Source organism: Candoia aspera, chromosome 2 (genome assembly GCF_035149785.1).
Source record: "Candoia aspera isolate rCanAsp1 chromosome 2, rCanAsp1.hap2, whole genome shotgun sequence".
In the NCBI taxonomy this organism is placed as follows: Eukaryota; Metazoa; Chordata; class Lepidosauria; order Squamata; family Boidae; genus Candoia; species Candoia aspera.
Window position 1 is genome coordinate 115,888,092 of NC_086154.1, and position 20,962 is coordinate 115,909,053.

The 20,962-nt window shown below is 38.0% G+C and overlaps 1 protein-coding gene across 3 annotated transcripts in view; it reads left to right on the top strand.

Moving 5' to 3' along the window:
• Positions 1 to 20,962, top strand: part of RPTOR (regulatory associated protein of MTOR complex 1) — a 420,855-nt gene that overhangs the window by 162,092 nt on the left and 237,801 nt on the right. For all 3 annotated transcript variants that reach the window (XM_063293407.1, XM_063293409.1, XM_063293408.1), the window contains exon 5: positions 13,480 to 13,626. In XM_063293407.1, the coding sequence (XP_063149477.1) occupies positions 13,480 to 13,626 (147 nt within the window). The remainder of the gene's footprint in view (positions 1 to 13,479; positions 13,627 to 20,962) is intronic.

Here is a 20,962-nt window from a genome sequence, read left to right on the forward strand (position 1 = left end):
GGATGGGAGCCCCCTGCTCGCCATCCTTACTCATGACAATTACAGTAGACAGAAATGAATAGAACAGAATAGAATAGAATAGAATAGAATAGAATAGAATAGTAGTAGGAAGGAAATAATTAAATGTTATCTTTGGGGGGGAGTTGATTAGGAGGTTTATATAATTTTTTTTTCTTTTAATATAAGGGGAGGGAGCAACTGTATTTAGTGACTTTTACAATGTGCCAATGGAATGACTTATAGAAATAATGTGATTTTGGTTTAATATAGAGTAAGGGATTGATTATGGAAATTTTTGTATATTCTTGCTGTTAGAAATGGAAGTCACCTCTTTTTGTAACTTAATTTTTTTTTTCTCTTGTGTTTCTATACTTTTTTAGTTTTTTCTCTTTTTTCTTTGTAGTTTTTTGTTTTTCTGTAGCTTTTATCTTTGTTTGAAACTTAATAAAATTCTTATAAAAAAAGAATTGATATGATCTTTTACTTCTGCAAAGTTATCTTTCTGAACTGCTGGAAAATCCCAAGATAATATACTGAGAGGTCTTGAAGTTAAAAGTCTTTTTCTTCCTTCATGATGGTAGAAAATATGAACCAGCTTGCCCCTTTGAACAAGCATGTATTAAAGATGCTCAAGTAGATTTCTCTGTTCTGCTAATTAGCTTTCCAGTAATAATGAATAGCTGAGATAGGGAGGCATGCCAATCTTTGATCACTGTGATAGTGTTTGGGATCTTGTTTTATTGACACTCATTACATCTTAGAGGTGCAGTATTTCAAATGGCATGACTTGGGAATCAGGTGTTTTATCAATAAATGATATACCATTCTGCTCACTTGCAGAGAAGTGAAGGTTCAGGAAAAAAAAACCAGATACAACCCTCCCCCTGTCTTTTTGTTCACTTGTTTCGAAAACATTAAAAATTCCAAAATATTGGAAACTTGGAAAATTTGGAAGGACTTTGGAAAGAGTAAAAGAAGACTCCAACAAAATATTTTCTTTTAGAATAATGAATGTAATAAGACAAGGTGCTCAAGGTATAAGACAAAGGGCTGGCATATATTTTCCCCAAATGTTTTTGATTAGGGCTGTGCAACAGTTTAGATTTGAGGGCAAAATGTGTAGGCGTATGCTTTTAGAACTTTTCTGTAGCTGCTTAAAGCAAACACATCTTTTATCAGGATCATCCTGCAGCTGTGAAGGGCAGGTATGCAATCCTGGGAAAATACACAACTGCTCTAAGGACTTGCAGATAGTTACCACTTGAGTACTCCCATGTGCTGTGAAGAACTTTTTTGTCTTCCAGTCTAAAGTGCTGCACAACCCTAATTTCTATTAACTTAAAACTCTTACTGGTGTACAAAGATAATTTCAAAATGTATAAACCTAACATATCCACAATACAATAATATAGCAGTTTCAAAAGTTATAAACAGTAACATATAAATGTATATTATTCACTGAATTTATATCCCACTGCAATCATAGAACACTTTCCAGAAACACAACAATCAAACAGAAACTTTATAAATACATTAAAACATTCCCAAATAATGCATGGCATCAGACCCCCAAAAGTCCTCTGGAAAAAGCTGTTTTCAACTTCTTACAGAAGATCGATAATGATGGAGACAGGCAGACTTCCAATGCTGGCCCCATCATGAAAAAACATTACTTCCGGGCTTGGCCCCCATCCCTCCAAAATGAAGGAGAGCTAGCTGCTTCTCCCAGCACAACTGAAGTTGTCAGACTGACTCTAGACGGTATCCTGGAGCCAAGCCATAACAGGCTTTATAGATTAAAATCTGCATTTTAAATTTTATCAAAAGGAAGCCAGTGCAGGGTCTGCAAAACAGGTGTAATCTGTGCCTGCCTATGAGCACCTAGGCCACTGCATTCTGCACCAACTGAAGCTTCTGGGTGGTCTTTAAAGGGAATCCCAAGTAGAACATGTTCCAGTAATCTAATCAGGCAGTGATAAGGGCCTCCCATCATAAGTAAAGTTGCAACTGGCACACTAGCCAAAGCTGAGCAAATAAACCCTCCACCTGCTCATCCAGCAGGAGCCATGATTCCAGGAGGACACCAAGGGTTGTAGGCTTACTCCTTTGGGGCAGTGGAACTCCGTACAGAATAAAGAGGCACAGAGGAACCCTGATATACAAACAGTAGCTCCATTTTGCTACGATTCAGTTTAAGTCTGTTCTCTCCAACCCAGACCTTCACAGCTTTCAGACATCAGGACAAGACTTTGACAGTGTCTCCAGTACAACCAAGGTCACAATGTACAATTGGGCATCATAAGTGTATTGATAATACTGGAACACGAACCACTGGATAATCTCCCCCAATGGCATCATATAGATACTAAATAATAGGGGAGAGCACCAATCCTTGTGACACCTGACTGGAGAGCAACAATTGGGCCAATCTCACCTTCCCAGTCACCACCAATTGTAACACTGAGGAAGGAGTAGAACCACTGTAAAACCAATGCCTCCAATCCCCAGTTCCTGCAGCTAGTGCAAAAAGATACCATGGTTGATGGTATCAAAGGCCACTGAGAGGTCCAAGAGGATCAGGACAGGCACACTACCTCTGTCCATGTCCTGGCAAAGATAATCAACAACAACCAATGCTGTCTGCATCACATACCCAGCTCTGAGATCAGATAATCTGTTTTTTCTAGGTGCTTTGTAAAACCATCATCTCAACAACTTTCACCAAAAAGAGAAGTTTGGAGACTGGGCGATAGTTATCTAACACCTCTGGATCCAGGGAAGTCCTCTTCAGGAGGGGGATAACCAACAGCTCTTTAAATATTGCTGGCATTTAGTCCTCCCACCATGAGGCATTAACAACCTCCTGGATCCAGGGGACTACCATCCCCGCCCCAACTATCCAAAGAAGCCAGGAAGGACAAGGATCCAGGCCACAGGTAGACAAGGTCATCCTAGAGAGCACCCTCCCCACTTCCTCAGAGTTAACAGGCCAAAAGGAAACCCAAATGACCTGGCAAGATGGTGCCCCAGTCACTACCCAAAGCCCTGCCCAAGTGGAGTCCAGATCAAAGCAAATTTGAGTGACTTTACCAGCAAAATGTCAAGCAAAGTGATCAGACGGTATCTCTTACCCAAAAGGGAGTTGGATACCAGAAAAAGAGGGGCTGGAAAACAACCTGTTGATGCCATAAAGGAGGAAAAATAGGAATACTTTGCCTACCTTATTGGCATGGAGTAGGCCTGAATTTGGGCACACATCCATGTTCATTCAAATTCAGTCTTAGTTTTTTTCCACCTGCGCCTGAAGCATCACTTCTGCCACTTCATCTCATGGAAGTCCTCAAAAACCCATCAAACCACCTAGGATGGTCTGGCAGAGATCAGGAGCAATTTTCAGGGCTGAAGATACCACTTCATGCCAGTGGTGGACAAGGCCATCAACTGAATTGCCCACAAGAGCATTGAGGAAATTCCATACAGCATCTGGGCCAGACTGATACATAAATATTTATTTAAAAAAATACAAATACAAATACAAATGTCTATGTTGCATTCCCTCAATAAATTAAAATTTAAAAGACCCTTGGAAGGCGTCCACTTTAACTTCTTATAGAAGGATTTTAACATTGGTCTAATCTAACAAATAATAACATAAACTAGCTTCTCAAGGGAAGCTGTTCCATAATAAAGGGGAGACTACTGAGAACTTCTGGCCTCAGCCCCTCTAAATTAAGTAAACCAAGTTGTACATACTGTACTATATGTTCTTAAAACTGCAAAGTGAATTTGTCTGAGTAAAGCATAGTATACAAATGCATGTGTTTCAATTCTTCTCAAAGTTTTCACTTCCTTCCCCTCCCCTATACGGCTTCAACATTGTTGGAAATTTTACATCTCTACTCACTACTCTTATGTGTCAGCTTGTACATACCTGTATTTTTCTTTCCTTTCTTGCTGTTAAACTTGTGCAAAGTATGCAAAGTTGCAGACTGAATTTTCAGATTGATGTTGTGGATCTAATAGAGAGGAGAGAGTATTTTGCACTGCATTTTGGAACCCCTTGCCTATCAAAAGACAAATAATAATGGGGAAATGCATCAAAGAGTCTCTTTGCTTCTATCAGTACTATCTTGTGATGTAACAGGGAAAGGAAAACTCTGCTGTGCCTTGCTTGGCATATTGTAATATAGAAGAGCTCTGCATTTGCTTTGAGACTACTGAATTAATAAAGAGCCTTATTGCAGTCCAGGTTCAAAGGGTTTTTGATAGACTTGAACATTGGGCCCTATCCAAACGCATGCAGTTCAGTGGTGAAAAAATGGAACAGCCTGCCTCTTGGATTTTCAAAAGGGGCAGTTATTTTTCTCGGATGATATCAAGGTTCCTGCCGTGGGCAGGGGTTGGACTAGAGTACCTCCAAGGCCCTTTCAACTCTATGATTCTGTGACCTCTGGTTATAGTGACGGTGGCTATGTGTCCTGGGCATCATATTGGTTATTGTTTAAACTTGATTTATTTTTAAATCAAAGGTAGCAGTTCTGGATTCTAAAAACCTTCTTTAAGGCACCAGTAATTGCTAATACTACACTTGTACTGCTGCAGGAATGAAAAAAATGGCTACTTTATATCCATACAGTATTTGAATCTTGCACCAAAACAAGAGTGAAAGGCCAAAACCTGGGACCTTAGATACTAATAAATCTATTATCCTGTATGTTTCCATATAGTGGAGTCTAGTTCATAATGATACTCCAGTCCATGAAACCATATGCTATAATAAATTGGTTAGTCTATGAGATACCTTACGTCTTGGGAGGGGTTATATCCAAATGCTAACACATACATATTCATGTATATTAAAATGTGTTTAAATTGTACTTGCCTCTTGCCTCCAAAATGTTGGCAGTAGCGCAGTATCAGACATGAAGTAAATGTTATTCTTTTATTCTAAAGCAACCAGTAATTGTAGAAAAGTGCATTTCTTTCTGTGATCCTCCTGGGTCGTAGATTGAAATCCACTGCCTCTGTTATCCCTAGCAATTTGATTGGCATGCAGTTGAAAGTTCTCAAGGTGCCCTTGGTGATAATGCCATAGTTGTGACCTTCTACTCAGCTATAGAATTGCAGCTCCTGATTAGAAAGGCTGCAAAATTATGATTTTATCCTTCAATGGAAAGCTTGTGAATTTTCAAAGATCTATGCAAATCTACATGCCCATCATTTTCTGTAGTGCTATATTTATGATAGATTAAGCATAATGTATTCTGATACTTAGATTAAAAAGGATAAACCTTGAGGGTGTAGTATTTTACTCTGATTTGTCTCAACCAAGAAAGCCAGGTTTCAGTTGCTTTATTTAAGTCAGATTTGTGCATCCACAGGGATCTAGATGGCATAATTTCGGTAAGGCACCTTCTTTACCTTGAGTAAGGTGCCTTACCAAAATTATGCCATCTAGATAAATCACATTGAGGAAGAATAAATGTTGTGAAAATGAATCTAACTTTAAGACTGGTATGTATTTTAAGAGGGATGCCAAGGTTAATTTCATTTAGATATATTTGAGACAAATCTATAAGCTACTGACAAACTTTTTATGGGATAATCTACATTAAAATGACCTCCCTTCTCCATCCCCCCAAGATTTTCTTTGGGCATACTGTATATAGTAACTTCTGGATTTTTTTTATTTTTTCTTTGGAATGTAAATTGAATGTGAACCACTATGTGTACAACTGAGGCTTCTTTGACGTTTGGGAAGGTATTTGATTCTAATTTTACTTGGAATTTACTTGTATTCCCAGCATTAAATTGTTGTACACCTCCCAGAGTTGCCTTGTATGAGATGGGCAGCCATATAAATGTGAGCAGTAAAATAAAATAAATAAAATAAAATAAAATAAAATAAAATAAAATAAAATAAAATAAAATAAAGGCAACAAGACATATTTGGAAGTTACTGGGAAAGTGATTTAAGTTGATCCTTGTTCTAGTGAAAAATTGACTCTCTAAAGTAATTTCTCCCTTAAAATGGCAGGTAAGGGGGTATTTTCTTTAAAAAGGACTGATTGGAACAGCTTATTGCAAATTATACATTTAAGGCTAGAAAACAAAATAACCTGCCTAAAACAACTGAATTACCTCTCCCCCCCCCCTCACATTTTATATATATTAGAGAAAGTTTTTCAGAGATTGAGCTGATAATTCAGCAATGGAAGAATCTTACTATGGTCATATACAAGAAATATGGACTGAAGAATGGGAGTATCCAGTTTTAACAAGTCAGTGGACTTAATGTTGAATATGTAACTTATGAACTTAAGATGAGACTAATTCATCAACAGTTATTTTGAGGGGTCTGCTGCACACCTCAGTGCATGCTAAAAAGAGCTGGTTATTTACCTTTCCATGCTGCCATTGCAGTACATTTGAAAACGTGTTAATTTGGATGTTCCCTCTGGTTGTTCCATATTTGTTGAATAATTTTAATATTGTTTGTAAAGATTTAGCAAGGGAGTTAATGTTCTGGTTCACTAATGCTTGACACACAAAGAGGTGGTTTTATATTCTTTATTACAATATTTCCAGATATTTACACAATATAGACTGCAATCACCAAGGATCTTGGATTCTGAATTCGATGACTCAGGTCTTACAATTCCAGAAGGCCACTAGAACTAGTGGTTATTAGCTGACAGCTATTAGTAGGTTCTCAGACAAACAGATTAAGACTTAGCAAGACAAGCAAGTCAGGCAAGACAGGGCAAGGCAAGGCAAAGCAAAACAAGGCAAGGTTAAGCAAGCAAGACAGGGCAAGGAAAGTCAAAACAAGACAATGCAAGGCAAGACAAAGCAAGACAAAGCAAGGCTAGGCAAATCAAGACAAGGTGAAGTAAAACAAGGCAAGGCAAGGCTAGGTGAATAGGACTTCACGGTTGAAGGTAGATCATGTCAAGGCAAGGACTCGGTGGTGACTTGGAAATGCGCAACAGGTCAGACTTCTGTAGATGATGATAGAAAGAAGAAGAGATGGAAAGATGACTCAGTCGGTTGTGAGGGAGAAGTGACCTGGCAGGACTCAAACGGCTGGGGTTCAGAGGTGACCAGACAGAACCTCGGAAGACGTCTGCGAAGGAGTGGTGAGGCAGGATACAAGCTGCGATGCAGAAGGAACAGTGAGGCAAACTTCAAGCGGCGGTGGCAAAGACAAGGTGGCAAGGCAAAATGCGAGCAGCTATGGAGGAGGTTCAACAGAGCAGGATTCAGGCAACAGCTGAGGAGAAATGACAGGGCATGATGCAAGCAGCAGCAGAGAAGATTTAGAGAGACAGGATTCAGGCAACAATGGAGGAGATTCGATGAGGCAGGACCCTGACGATGACGATGAAGAATTGACAAGGCAAGGATTGTCAGTCAGCAGAAAGGCAGCGACAGGATCAGGTTCAGGCAAGGGCGGCAGCTCCGACAACAACCAGGCTGAGAAGGTGATTCTGATGAACGGTTATCTCTGGCAACGTGATCTTTCTCAGAGCCCCTTTTATATTCCTCTCCTCCCACCGTTTTCTGGCGGGATCCAATGGGGCCGCTTTTTGCTGAGCGCGCTTTTCCACCCTTTCTCTGGTGCTGATAGGTGGAGGTGAGTCTTCCCTGTGCCTATCACCAATTGGCTTGAATTTCCTGCCTTCAGCGCTGAGCTCCCCTGCTTCCGATTCCACGTCAGACTCCATTCTGACAGTTAAGACTGAAAGATTTAAATGAGTGGTTGAAGTATATTCCTAAAATTTGGAATTTATCTATTTTTGAAGAACTTTGGCTCTGTTTTGCCTGTATTACTAAGAAAATGATTGTAATGTGTTTTTTGAAAGAAACAACACCAGATGTTGAAGTTTGGTTTTAAGAAACATTGGCATTCTCAGGTTTTGAATCAACTCTTTATCGGTGCAATGTAAAGATTGGACAATATGATTCTGTATGGCCAAGATGTAATTAGTTGTCTAAAAATTGAGCTGTAATGTTTCTTAATTACACACAACTGTTCATTGTATATTTGATTATATTCTCAACTTTGGTTAGGGGTTTCTATTATAGTTTTATGAGAGGGTTTTTTTTCATATTTCTGTACTTTGGTATTTTGCTACTTTTTTTTTCTTTGTTGAGTATTAAAGAAATAAAAACAGTTTTAAAAAAGTATCTTAAAATTATTTCTTTTAAAGAATGCACTGTGTGTGGTCAGTTTGTGCATACTTAGATACAAACACATAGCATATCTGTTTACTTTGACCTCTTTTCTGCTATCTTCTGTTACATGCATTATACCTCTTAATATAATTTTTCATTACTGTTATGTTACACATATTGTGGTACAATCATCTTTGTGGCACTTTCAGAGTTGCTGTATGCAACCAGCCTGGAGAGATAAAGAACATCTAAATAGATAAGCAAATAAAGAATCTCTTAATTTGATTTAGGTCTCATTGAGTCAGGTGTGACTCTTGGTTGCCATCTTGATCCACCTTCAGCAACAATTTGTAGTTCTTCCACGGACATCCCAGTAATCTCTTTGACCTCATACCTCCTTGTTGGCTGTCGTCATCTTTTTCTTTTGTTTTGCCAAAGATAATCATTAGTCACCAGCTCTCATGCTCAAAGAATATGAGTTTCTGCTTGCTGGTGATTACCTCAAGGGAACAGTGGGTTTTTATTTGGTCCAGGACTGATTGCCAGGATCTTCTTGCATCTTTGTTACTCTTAGCAGCTGTCCTGAGATCAGATGAAGGCATCTATTTTTCCTTGCTCTTTCTCAATGTCTAGCTTTCAGAGTTGGACATTGCTACTGGAGGGATTGTCGCTTTAACTATTTTGATCTTTGCTGTCATAGATATATCTGTCTCTTTCATGATCTGGGCTAAATTAATTACTCCTCTTTAAGATTAATCTCTTTACCTCTTGAACTTAGTGTCCATAATAATCTATTCTTGAATCCAAGGAAGGAAAGTGATTCGGTTCTTCAGCTTCAGTTGTAGGTTCACTAAGCATGCAGTTAAAGTAACATTATCTTCTTAATAATTAACATTAACCCAGATTTTTTTAATTTCCAGTTTTACTTTCAGAATTAGTTTTTCTACATCTACTTTATTTTTGAATGAAAAAGTGGTGATGCCTGCATATCTCAAATTGTTGATGTTCCAGTACTGTCATTCTTGTGTTTGCTGAATAAGTTAAACAGATACGTTCTTTATTCTAAATCACTCTGTTTCTCCAAATGCAGTTGTTGAAGTATCTTCTTGTTCTCTGCAAAGATGATCATTACTATATTTGAAATATCCATGAACTCCTATATGAGTTTCTGGGAGTCGGGTGGCATATAAATTTAATAAATTATTATTAATATGGTATTATGTACACAGAAATCTTGCAAGAAAACTGCAGGGACTTGTTTAGGCAGTGGCCAGGAGTCAACACTAACCTGAAGGTGTACACACCCACACACACAAAGACCTTGCAGTAGTTAGTGAAACAGATATATTTCCTTTTTATGTTCTGTTGCACTCTTCATTATCCATCTTATATTAGTTATCTGATTTCTTGTTTCCCTGCTTTTTCTAAAACCTGCCCATTCATTCAGCATTTCTTTCTTGGACTCTACTTGTCTTTGAAAGGTCTTATGGAGACTTTGCTTGCACAAAGAATAAGTTCAATAGTTCAGTTTGTGCATTCCCTTGCATCTTGTTTCTTCACTCTAGGCCAGTGATTCTCACCCTTGGCCACTTTAAGATGTGTGGACTTCAACTCCCAGAATTCCCCAGCCAGCCATGACTGACCTTTTTCAGTCTCCAGGCAACAACACCTTGTTCCATATTTGTTGCTATAGACAGGTTAGCATTTTAAAGTTGCTGACAAAGAATTGGTTAAAGAGTTTGGTGGTATTTAATTTGTGGTTAGTACTTTCTTATTTAAAAGCTGGTCTGTTGCCTTTGGTACCATACTTTTTAGTGCAGTTTGTTCTTGAATATATATTCTACCAGCAAAGGTTTCAATTATTGAATAATCCTGTTTGTGACTGGTTTCAGCATAGTGTTTCCATTTTATATTTTATTTTATTAAATTTATAAGGCCACCCAACTCTATAACAACTTTGAGCAGTCTTATAAACAAAATACCTTCTTTTAACTTCATTTATACTGTTCCATGGTTATCCTTGAGTACTCCTACATGAGCTGCAAATTTGCCTGTGATTTTTCTGGTCTTAAAAAGATCTGTTGTTCTCGTTTTATTGTTATATTCTCCTAATTCCTGTTACTTTTGATTGAAACATCTTTCCTTGTCCTTGCTTGAAATTTTAAGTCTGTGTTCAGTCATTGCCCTATTGCCCAAGGCTTTCATCTTCCTTTTTTCCATGGCTAGCATGATAACTTGTTCTGAAAGCTAAATGGATCTTTTCTGTTTTGAAATGTGTTCACAATGTCTCATATTTCTTCCCATAGATCCTCAGGTTCATTGCTGTGTAAGTTAAGCATAATGAAGCTATTCCCTACATTGGTTTTATATTTTGAGATCATGCTACCAGACCTACTTTCTTTAATTTTCTAGTTCAGTTTGTATATTTGATGCCAGTAATTCATGGTCTGCTCTACTGTCTGCACCTGGAAATATCCCAGCTCTGTTTCCTATTATAAAATCTATGTGATTTTAATGTTGCCCATCTGGTAATGTCCATATATATAGTCAGTGTTTATGTAGCTTGAAACAGGTGCTGGCAGTGAAAAATTATATTACAGCTAGTCCTCGCTTAATGACAGCAATTGGGACAGGCAACTTCATCGCTAAGCAATGCAGTCGTAAAGCGTGATGTCATGTGACCATGCCAACTTATGACAATAGTTTTTGCAGTTCCAGCTGCCATTGTTAAGTGAATCCTGTGTGGTTGTTAGGTGCAACACCACATGATTGCCCTTTGCAACCTCCTGCTGGCTTCCCCATTGACTTTGCTTGTCAGAAGCTGGCAGTGAAGGTTGCAAATGGTGATCACATGACCATGGGACACTGTGACTATTATTGCAAGCTGGTTGCTAAGTGCCCAAATTGCAATCACATGACCACAGGGACGCTGAGATGGCTGCAACTACAAGGACCAGTCTTAAGTTTCATTCAGCACCATCATAACTTTGAACAGTTGCTGAATGGTCATTAAATAAGGAATACCTGTACTCTATTTCCAGCATCATTGTGTTTACCAAACTCAAATGTTTCTGTGATTCTAGGTTCTTCCATTGCTCCAACTTTTACATTCCAACCACTCATCGCAGAGGTATCTGTGGGGGTAGGTGGAGATGGTATGGTGATGTCAGCAGCTTCAAAATGGTGGTTGCAACTGTAATCAAAAACCCACCCCTTTTCAACGTGTGTGATAGCATTGCATGCCTGTATAAAAAGGATGGGACTTCAATTTCCTTGGTCATGCTCACCATTTTGACACTATTGAGCTCCCTGAATACTCCTGCATCAGTAGTGCTCTATCCTTTTTTGATATTGTATCTGGCATCCCTTGCAATCAGCCAGTTTTTAATGTCTTTCTCCTTCACATGTATAATATATGCATATAATTTTACTGGATGTTACTGGATGTTCACTCATTTTAATAGATATGATCCTGTCATGAATTGATTATTGTCAGGTTCTTTTGAATATCACTGCCATTCATTCTTTATATGAAATTATGCCCCAGATCATTTATTACGTAAATAAAATTTTGTCTGTTTATTTAGCATGATGAAAAGAGGCAATTGCAGTTACATTCCTCTGTGTGCCCAGTTTGTGATAGCATTGAGAGGGCAATGAGAGAAGAATGGTAGAGGTACCTTTTCCCTTCCTCTTTCTGTCTTTTTGCCTGTCTTTCTGTCTGTCTGTCTTGGGAGAGGGGCACTGCTGTACCTCACTCTGGACCTGTATTTTCACAGTGTGAGAAGATAGCAATATCTCAAAGGGGGAATAGGAAATGCTAAGTAACATGATTTTTCCTCTGTTCATCAGTGTTGCAGCTGTCTAATATTCTCTTGCAGGCATCCCTTTGAAGGTTTTGAAGTGCCTTCATTTTGCTTCACAGCTTAACAAACAAAGGGATATGTCTAATGAGACACTAATGGACTCTAAAAATAAAGGATGGACATTCTCCAAACTTCTCCCTTTCCCAATTATTTCCTGTATCTATTATAATTCTTTAAAGTCACAACTTTTCAGGGGGGATTTAAGAACTCTCTGAATTCTTCTTCTGGTGAATGCTGGTGAGTTACGAGTCAGAGAAAACAAATGCACTATGTTGGAAAGAAAAACCTGAGTAATGCGCTAAATTTTTTCCTGCTTGTTCTTGTTTTTATCTTTTCAGTAATTCAGAAGACATACAGTTCTGTAACATATTACTGCACATAATTTGTAAATTAAGTTAAAATGTAAAGCACATATTTTTATCACGCTTAAATGATTAGAAGTTGGTATTTTATTACAAATATCTATCCTCTGATAAGTTTAAGCAACTTGGAAAATATGTAATATTCACATCAGAAGTGGTTTCAGTATTATTTCTTTTATTGCCTAAAGATCATAATTTATCCTTGTTTTTCTTCTTCAAGGAAAACCTAATAATTAATTGCAGAAAATATAATCTATTAGGCATATTTGGAAAACACACTCAAATGGGACTTGTATAAATGGTATGTTCTCATAAAATCTCCATTCTTTGCTCTATGAGGACCTTTCTGGTGAACTATTCTGATGCTCTGTTGTGGCTAAGTTTGTACATCGATTTCCCAATAACAATTTAATTAATCTTGTGATAAACTGTCATTCCGGAAAGAGGATGTTGCTATAATCCAGGCAATAGAGTATAGAGTATAATTCAGGCAATAGAGCTATAATTCAGGCAATAGAGGGACATTTGAATGTAAATTTATTTAGTGGGTCGTAGAGAAATATATGAAAAATTAGGCTATTTATAATTACTAGTCATTGTAGCTGTATATTACCTCCAGTATCAGAAGTAGCATGATGGTCCAAGTGATGCCACCACTTATTTTCATTATATTTAGAATGCTTATTGAGCTGTATGAGCATCCTGAAGATAGTAGCTGTTTTCCTGAACACTTTTGTAATTGGATGTGAAAATAGGGATGGATGATTTCCCATAACATTTGCATTTTAAACACAGATTTATTTTTTCCTGCTCTCTCCTTTTTTCATACATAATTTTCATACACACACACACACAGAGACATATACACATGCACATATACATACATACAAACAAACTTTGTTATGTAAGAGTTCTTCTATTCATATCTTGTTCCAGGAAGTATGAATTAGGTTGGTTTTAATTAAAATATGACGTAAAGAAATACAGTATTGATTCCTAGGTAAAATATGTATCGTGGCTGTTTGCTCACTGTATTTATAACGTAAACTCTTTTTTTATTCTTTCTTTCACAGAACTACACTCAATATATCCCGTTGTCAATATATGATCTACAAACGTGGATGGGCAGCCCCTCCATTTTCGTGTATGATTGCTCAAATGCTGGCCTTATTGTCAAGTCTTTCAAACAGTTTGCCCTGCAGAGGGAGCAGGAGCTGGAGGTGAGATTTTTGAGAATTATACTGTATAGCCATGGTTCCAAACATGTCCAGGGAGGATACTGAAGGTAGTCTCTGAGGTGATGGTGCCCTAAATAAATAAGTTTTCTACCATTGGAGCCTTGTGAGATTGCCAAGTCTCATGAGATTTTAGATGTAATTAAATCAATTATATTTATTAAAATTATCGTAATATTCAATAATAATATTCAGTAAGACAAATACAATAATAAATCATGCTATGATGTATTATTTAATTTGAGGATACATGTCTGATGGGGAAAGCATGTGCCTTGGTGCCTGCAGGTGCTAAGCTGCTATCTCTTGGCTTATGTGGTGGTCCTCAAAATATGAATTTGAATATGATGTAGTAGCCTGCATGAAGGAAAAGACTGGGAACTGCTCATGTTGTAGATTGATGGGAAGTTGCAGAAGAAGATGTACTTCTTTCTGGCTTGTTTAGAATCTGTTTCATTAGAAAATGGATGACTGGCAACGAAAACATAGAAGTCAGAAACTAATTTGGGAAGAGTCTTGCCATTCTAATTTAGTCTGATTTGCCATTCAGTGGTACAGACACTTAATAGAACTGTTAATTAAATTGTAACATTTAATAGAATCAGTGTCTACTCTTATAGCTTTTCCAATTGAAATTAATGCAGTAATGGTAAAGATCTATATTTGTTGCATACATTACACTTAGGACTTCCTAGTGATCTATTCCTGCTGCTTTCTCTTGCAGTCAACTATCAAGCACTAACCTAAATGCGTTGTAAGACATACAGAGAAGAAACTTGCTTTTGTTACCATTAATGCTGCAGAATTAGAAGTACCTTGGTGTTAATAAAAGTCATTGTGTGATTTGTTAAATTTATTGCTGCAAATGAGGCTAGTAACAAAGCCCTTTTCACTTCTGCCATTTGATACTGGATCTGACTTGATACTTTTAGCTAACTGCAAAACGAGAAAGTTGTGTTATTTATTTATTTATCTATCTAATTTATCCCCACCCATCTCCTCCCGTCGGAGGCCTCTGGGCGGTTTACAACAAATGATTAAAACCATCAGAATAATAAAATACAATAAAAATACTATAAATAGAAATAAAAATAAAGAATAAAAATCCAAGCGATGAAAGATCTAAAACAGTCCAAGTGGGAGGAGTGGTCTATAACAACCATCCCCATGTAACTCTATTCCCCTCTCCACCCCAAGCGAGGCAGCGGAACCAGGTCTTCAGATTCCGCCGAAAGGCCAGGAGCGATTGGGCCAATCTCACCTCCAGGGGCAGCATGTTCCACAGGGCGGGAGCTACTGCGGAGAAGGCCCGCTTCCTGGACCCCGCCAGATGAAATTCTTTTACAGTCGGGGTCCGTAGCATGCCTTCTCTGCATGATCGGGTGGGACAGGCTGATGTAATGGGGAAGAGGCAGTCCCTCAGGTAACCTGGCCCCATGCCATGTAGGGCTTTAAAGGTGATAACCAACACCTTGAATTGGACCCGGAAGCAAACTGGCACCCAATGCAGCTCGCGCAGCAGTGGTGTGACATATGCCCTTCTGGGGGCACCAAAAACAGCTCGCGCAGCTGCATTCTGGACCAGCTGAAGCTTCCGGATACTTTTCAAGGGTAGCCCCATGTAGAGCGCATTGCAATAGTCTATCTGAGAGATAACAAGGGCATGAGTGACTGTTTGAAGGGCCTCCCGATCCAGGAAGGGGCGTAACTGGTGCACAGCACGTAGCTGCACAAAGGCTCTCCTGGCCACGGCTGCCACCTGCTCTTCGAGCAGGAGCCATGAGTCCAGGAGGACCCCCAAATTACGCACCGGGTCTGTCTTGGGCAGTGCAACCCCATCCAGAACCAGAGATGTTAATGTCCCGGATACAGAAGAACCATTAACCCACAGCCACTCGGTCTTACCAGGGTTCAGTTGAAGCCTGTTGTTCCCCATCCAGGGGAACAATATTATTGTTTAATATTTTATTTTATGTTGTTTATATTGTTCAGTTTGTTCTGTCTTAAAATTCATTTTAAAAGCAAACAGCTAAGCCTAATACATTGAAACACAATTCTGATTATCAAAGCCATTTTTTAATTTTATTGAAACAAACCAACCAATAAAAACTGTTGCAGTGTATAGCTGGAAAATAGCAATCATGCAAGTAACCCAGATATGCAGATGAGTGCAAAGTATTTTCCAGCCCATAGAAATGTACTGGTCTTGTGTGTGCATCTACCATTGTGTTAGGTAGCTTTAAATATAAGTCTGGCAAAATCCTGTGCTCTTAACTGTTGCAAGACTGTAAGAACAGCATAGTGCAGTTTGACATTCCAGCTGTCACACAAGATAATCTTGCTGCTGGCTGCTGATTTCTTAACCTGTGAAATTAGAATGCAGAAGATTGTATTATTTTCCAGGGTATGCAGAGCTGTTAGGCAGAATTTCAAACGTGAATGTTCCTAAATTCAGTATTTATGGCCACCCCTTTCTATAGCTGCTCTCTACTTCTTCTAATTGTAGTCCTCATCTTTTCATCTGTCAGGATTGCTTTATATCCAGTGCTTGTCTGTCTGCTTCTATCCATCATAACATCGGGTTTAATTATTTGCTCTGAATTAAAGTTGTAGCTGATTGAAAAGGTGGCTCAGTCTGAGGTATGATTTAGACTCAAAGACTTCAAAGACTTTCAGCATTCATGATTCTTCCTGAAAGACATATGGGTGGCTTCTGTATCTAAGCATCTCAGTCTAAGTCTCCCTTGTACTGCTTCCCAGCAGTTGCCATTTTAATCTTGGCAGCAGGAAGATAAAAAATGTGATACCTTGGAGACTAATGCAGAGTCACAGATTTGTTGATGAAGGATAAAGTTGCAAAAGCTTGCTGGAGAACTCACAGCAATTCTAAGGCAAAACAGAGAGCTTAACCTGAATTTCTGAATTTCATGTTTGCTATGGTAATCACAAAATGCCTTCTTTTTAAAGATCATGGTCACGTTAAACTTTTAAAAAATGTTTTAATTATGTCATTCTCTTGGTTAACTTTGAAAATATGTTTTAGGTACATACACTGAACATTAAGCATTTTTGGGTACACGTAGTGAAGGTTAATCATTCTGAAATAAAAGTAAATCATGAAAACTGCTGGTATTTGATAGAGATTTCAGTGCAGAAAGGCAAGTGTTATGGATGAAAAGGATGGCACAATGTGAGCAGAGCTGGTGAGTGTGTTGTTTTAACTGTCCTCCATGTAGTTTAGGAAGAGTCATGAAGAGACCTAAATTATGCAACATGGAAGTTAGAGCACTTGGCTGTTTCAGGATAGATATGTCCAGGGAGTACCAGGAAGCCTTGTTAACAAAACAGTCCCTTCTGTAAATAGGATGTTCTTTCCTTTTTTCCTTTGTTTTCCTTTGTCCTTACATAATGAGTGGTAGTAGTGGTGGTGGTGAAGAAATGACAAGTTGTTCTGTTTTGGGTGTTCAGTTGCATTGCACTGAATCTGTGAAGCAAAATGTGTGTTCAGTGTCAGTATTAGCTATACTCTTCGGTTAGAATATGGGGTTTAGTTGAACAAGAGTCAGTGGCCCATTTTAATCTTACAGCATGTATCTGTAATTCTGTCATTAGTTAGAATATTTTTCCTCCAATCATTGTCTCACCTAGTACACACACACACACATAAACACACAAACACAGATCTCTCAAAGATAATTCAGTGACCCCATTACTTTGATTACCACATCATAGCCTATTGCAGGACATTATTACTCACTCTTACCTGTGAGTAAAGATGCATAGAGCTGGGATAGAAATATCAACCTGTAAATAGTCCAATATTTATGTATCTTTTCCTACTACAGGAAATCCAGCTTTTCCTCAGAAATCTCCCAGCTACTGACATCATTCAGATGTCTGAGCATTGCCCCAAAGAACTTCTGAAGCATTACAAAATCTTTTTGTGATATGATTATTAGGAATTGTTTTTGCCATTACTCACCCCTTCAGGTTATACTTGCCTTCACAAATCTTAATATCATTTCTACCTTGTGTAAAGATTAGATCATAGAGCTACTTCCAAAAGACTTCTGTTTATAATTCACATGGTTATGCAATTGGATTTCTCCACTTCCTCTATCTCATGCTCCCTGTCCCCATTCAGAGAGTAGCTTTAAAACATCTGGTCAGTTTCTACATTATTTATTTATTATTAAATTTATACACCGCCCATCTCACTATAAAAGTGACTCTGGGCGGCTTACAAATAAAAGTTATAAAACCATTATAAAATAGAAAAAATAGAAGAAGATAGAAGAGGGGAACTAAAAGGTTGGTGGTCTTTAAGCCACCAACAACCCCCAGGGCCACCTACCACTCTTGGATCCCCAAGCTAGTTGGCACAGCCAGATCTTGATGCTCTTCCTCAAGGCCAGAAGAGGGGGGAGGGCAAGATGTTCCACAGGGTGGGGGCAACAGCAGAAAAGGTTCTTCTTGACCCCGCCAATCAGAATTCTTTAGCCGACAGGGTCCGTAACATGCCCTTCCTGCCAGACCAGGTGGGATGGGTCAATGTAATTGGCATTTATTCTAAATGTACAATGTATATAGGAGGAGGAGGATAAGTGTAGGTGCCTTGCATCCAGCAGCTCATTATACAAAAAGATGGGTGTAACAAGCAGCCCTAGCAAGACTTTTTCCTTGACTTTCTGTGGTGAGAAAGTAAAGAGAAAGCCAAAGAATTTTCTTTCAGTTCCAAAACACATCCATGCTCCAATTCAGTGGGAGAGAGAGAGAGATCTGTAAACCAGCAGGAAAGATTTAGCCTTCACCTGGTGTTGGCCAGCAGATATCCCAATGTTCTGCCTACCGAAGGAGATGGAACATAGCAGTAACTGCATAGAGCTATAATGATACCACTAAAGATATGGACATCACAATACAAATCTGATTCTATTTTGCCCCATATAACAAATGCTTTGAAAATGGTATGAGCTGCGAGGAGATTTTGGTATCTTTTTACCAAGAGCCTGTCATAACTTTCTTCCAGAGCCTCACAAGTATTTCTGGGGATTCACTGGCTAAGAAACGTGATTTTCAAATGCATTCAGTATTTGTTTTTCATAGGCGATGTTATTCAACCTAATAAAAAATTTACTCTGTCTACTATTTTAAAATGTAGTAAGCATTAAAATACCAGCATTTTAAGTTGACAAATGCACAACATCAACATTAAAAAATACACCCTAGTTTCATAATGAACTTAGATTTTGATCTGGGAACTATATTTTTAATTAAAAATGCCAAGGTTTTTTTTTTTTTTGCCAGTAGGCTTAATGATATGGACAATTGCTCAGACACTTGCTTGAATAAATAGCGGATATTAAAACGTTGAATCTGTTCAGAGTTAATATTGTGGAATGTTTATTTGGGTAAATATAATATCCTCAAAAGAAGGATCCTAAAAGAATTAAATCTGTACTATGTAGAAACTAAGGGAAATATATCTATTCAGTGATATTTTAAATTTTATTTTCTGTTCTGTGTATCTATTATAAAAGATATGAACTATGAAATTATTGTCTGATGAAGTAATTTGACATACTTTCTGAAAAATTTGGCCTGTGATAGCAGTGGAGATTAAGGAATAGACAGATGGTTTGATTGTATGCATGGATTTTAAAAAATATGTAAAACAATAACAATGTGAAGCATATGATTAGATCATGTTTCCTCCTCTAATATTCACTAACCAATGAGCTAAGCTGCCATAGAGTTCTGTGCAGTTCAGGATTTGTTATGTATTTTCAGTGTCTTTATTAGTTGCAAGTCATTCTGAAGTTTTATTCAGCTCTTGATGACTTACACAGATACAGCCATATAGTTTTCTTGGCAAGATACAGAAGTAGCTTTGATTGCCTTCTCTCCAGATTTGGGCATTGTGGGAGAGTCAGAGAGAGGGATTGGGTAGATAGATTGCTTTTGCAGACTAGTTTACAACACCACCCAATTAATAATAATCAGAGCTGACTGCTTAGCTTTCTAGATCACTCAAGGTCTGAAGGGCCATCCTACTACTAGACTAGTATTTTCTTGTGTGTGAGCCCTACTTTCTGAATTAAAATGAGAGGTGTGTTTAATTTTTAACAGTGCTGGACTATTGGCTGCACATATATAGATTTCTATTTGTTAAAGCAGGAGTTCTGATAACTTGTTTTCAAAATAAAAGCTATGATTTATTTTACTTTATGGGTATGAATTCAGACATGTGTGCTTTGTGAACATAGTATCAGCATTATGGAAAGAAGCTCTTTTCTCCAGAGTGCTAGTAGAGAATGTTTCTTAAGTCATTAAATCTCACTGGAAATATCACAATTAGGAAGAATTCTTCCTCAGCATGAATAATGTTCTTGTGGGACTTGGAAGTGCAGAAATGCCAGGTCAGTGTTCTGTAAATGTTAAATGCCCATTCAGCTGTATTTGTATTCTATGATGGTTTTTTTTTCCCTAAAGACAAAATGTGAATGCACCTTTTTGTTACTCCATTATAGTTACTTTCTCTAATCAACAAGAAGGAATTTTATGAAATTTCTTCTTGTTTTAACAGAATCCCAATGAATATTTCAAAGCTCTGTGTAAGTCTCTGGCAATACGCATATCATAAATAAAAGGTTCATGGCAACCAGTGGTGTGCAGGCACTTCAGATGCCTTCAGAAAATATTGTTAACAAAATAGTGAGGCAATGTTTCAAGAAACCTGAAAGCTCAGAATATCTTGTTTTTCCCAAATATAAGAAGTATCTCTTCAAGAGCCAGGAGGCATTTCTCTTGAAGTGAAGATAGGATTCAGGAGCTACCAGTGTTTCTGAAAATATGACATCTCAGTTTACTTACAGATACTAAAGAGAATTTTCTCATAACCAATGAGGTTATAAGGCAGCAGGCACTTTATAAAAAAGAGCCAGTTTGGTGTAGTGGTTAAGGTAACTGGGAGACCGTGAGTTCCAGTCCCATCTTCGGCAGAAAGCCAGCTGGGTGACCTTGGGCCAGTCACTTTCTCTCAGTCCTAGCAAACCACTTCTGAAAAATCTGGCCAAGAAAACTGCAGAGACTTGTCCAGGCAATCTCCAAGAATCAGACACAATTGAATGGATTAAGAAAAAAAACTTTATAAACAACAAAGCAGTTTCTCAACCAAATTTCTTTCTCACCTACTTATTGAATGCTTCAGCAATGAGTAGGGAATAAGGCAAGGATATGTGGTATTCCCTTGGCTGTTTAATGTATTTATGGATAAATGCATAAGGAATGCTTTTGGTGATGCTGAAGCTATATTGGCCAG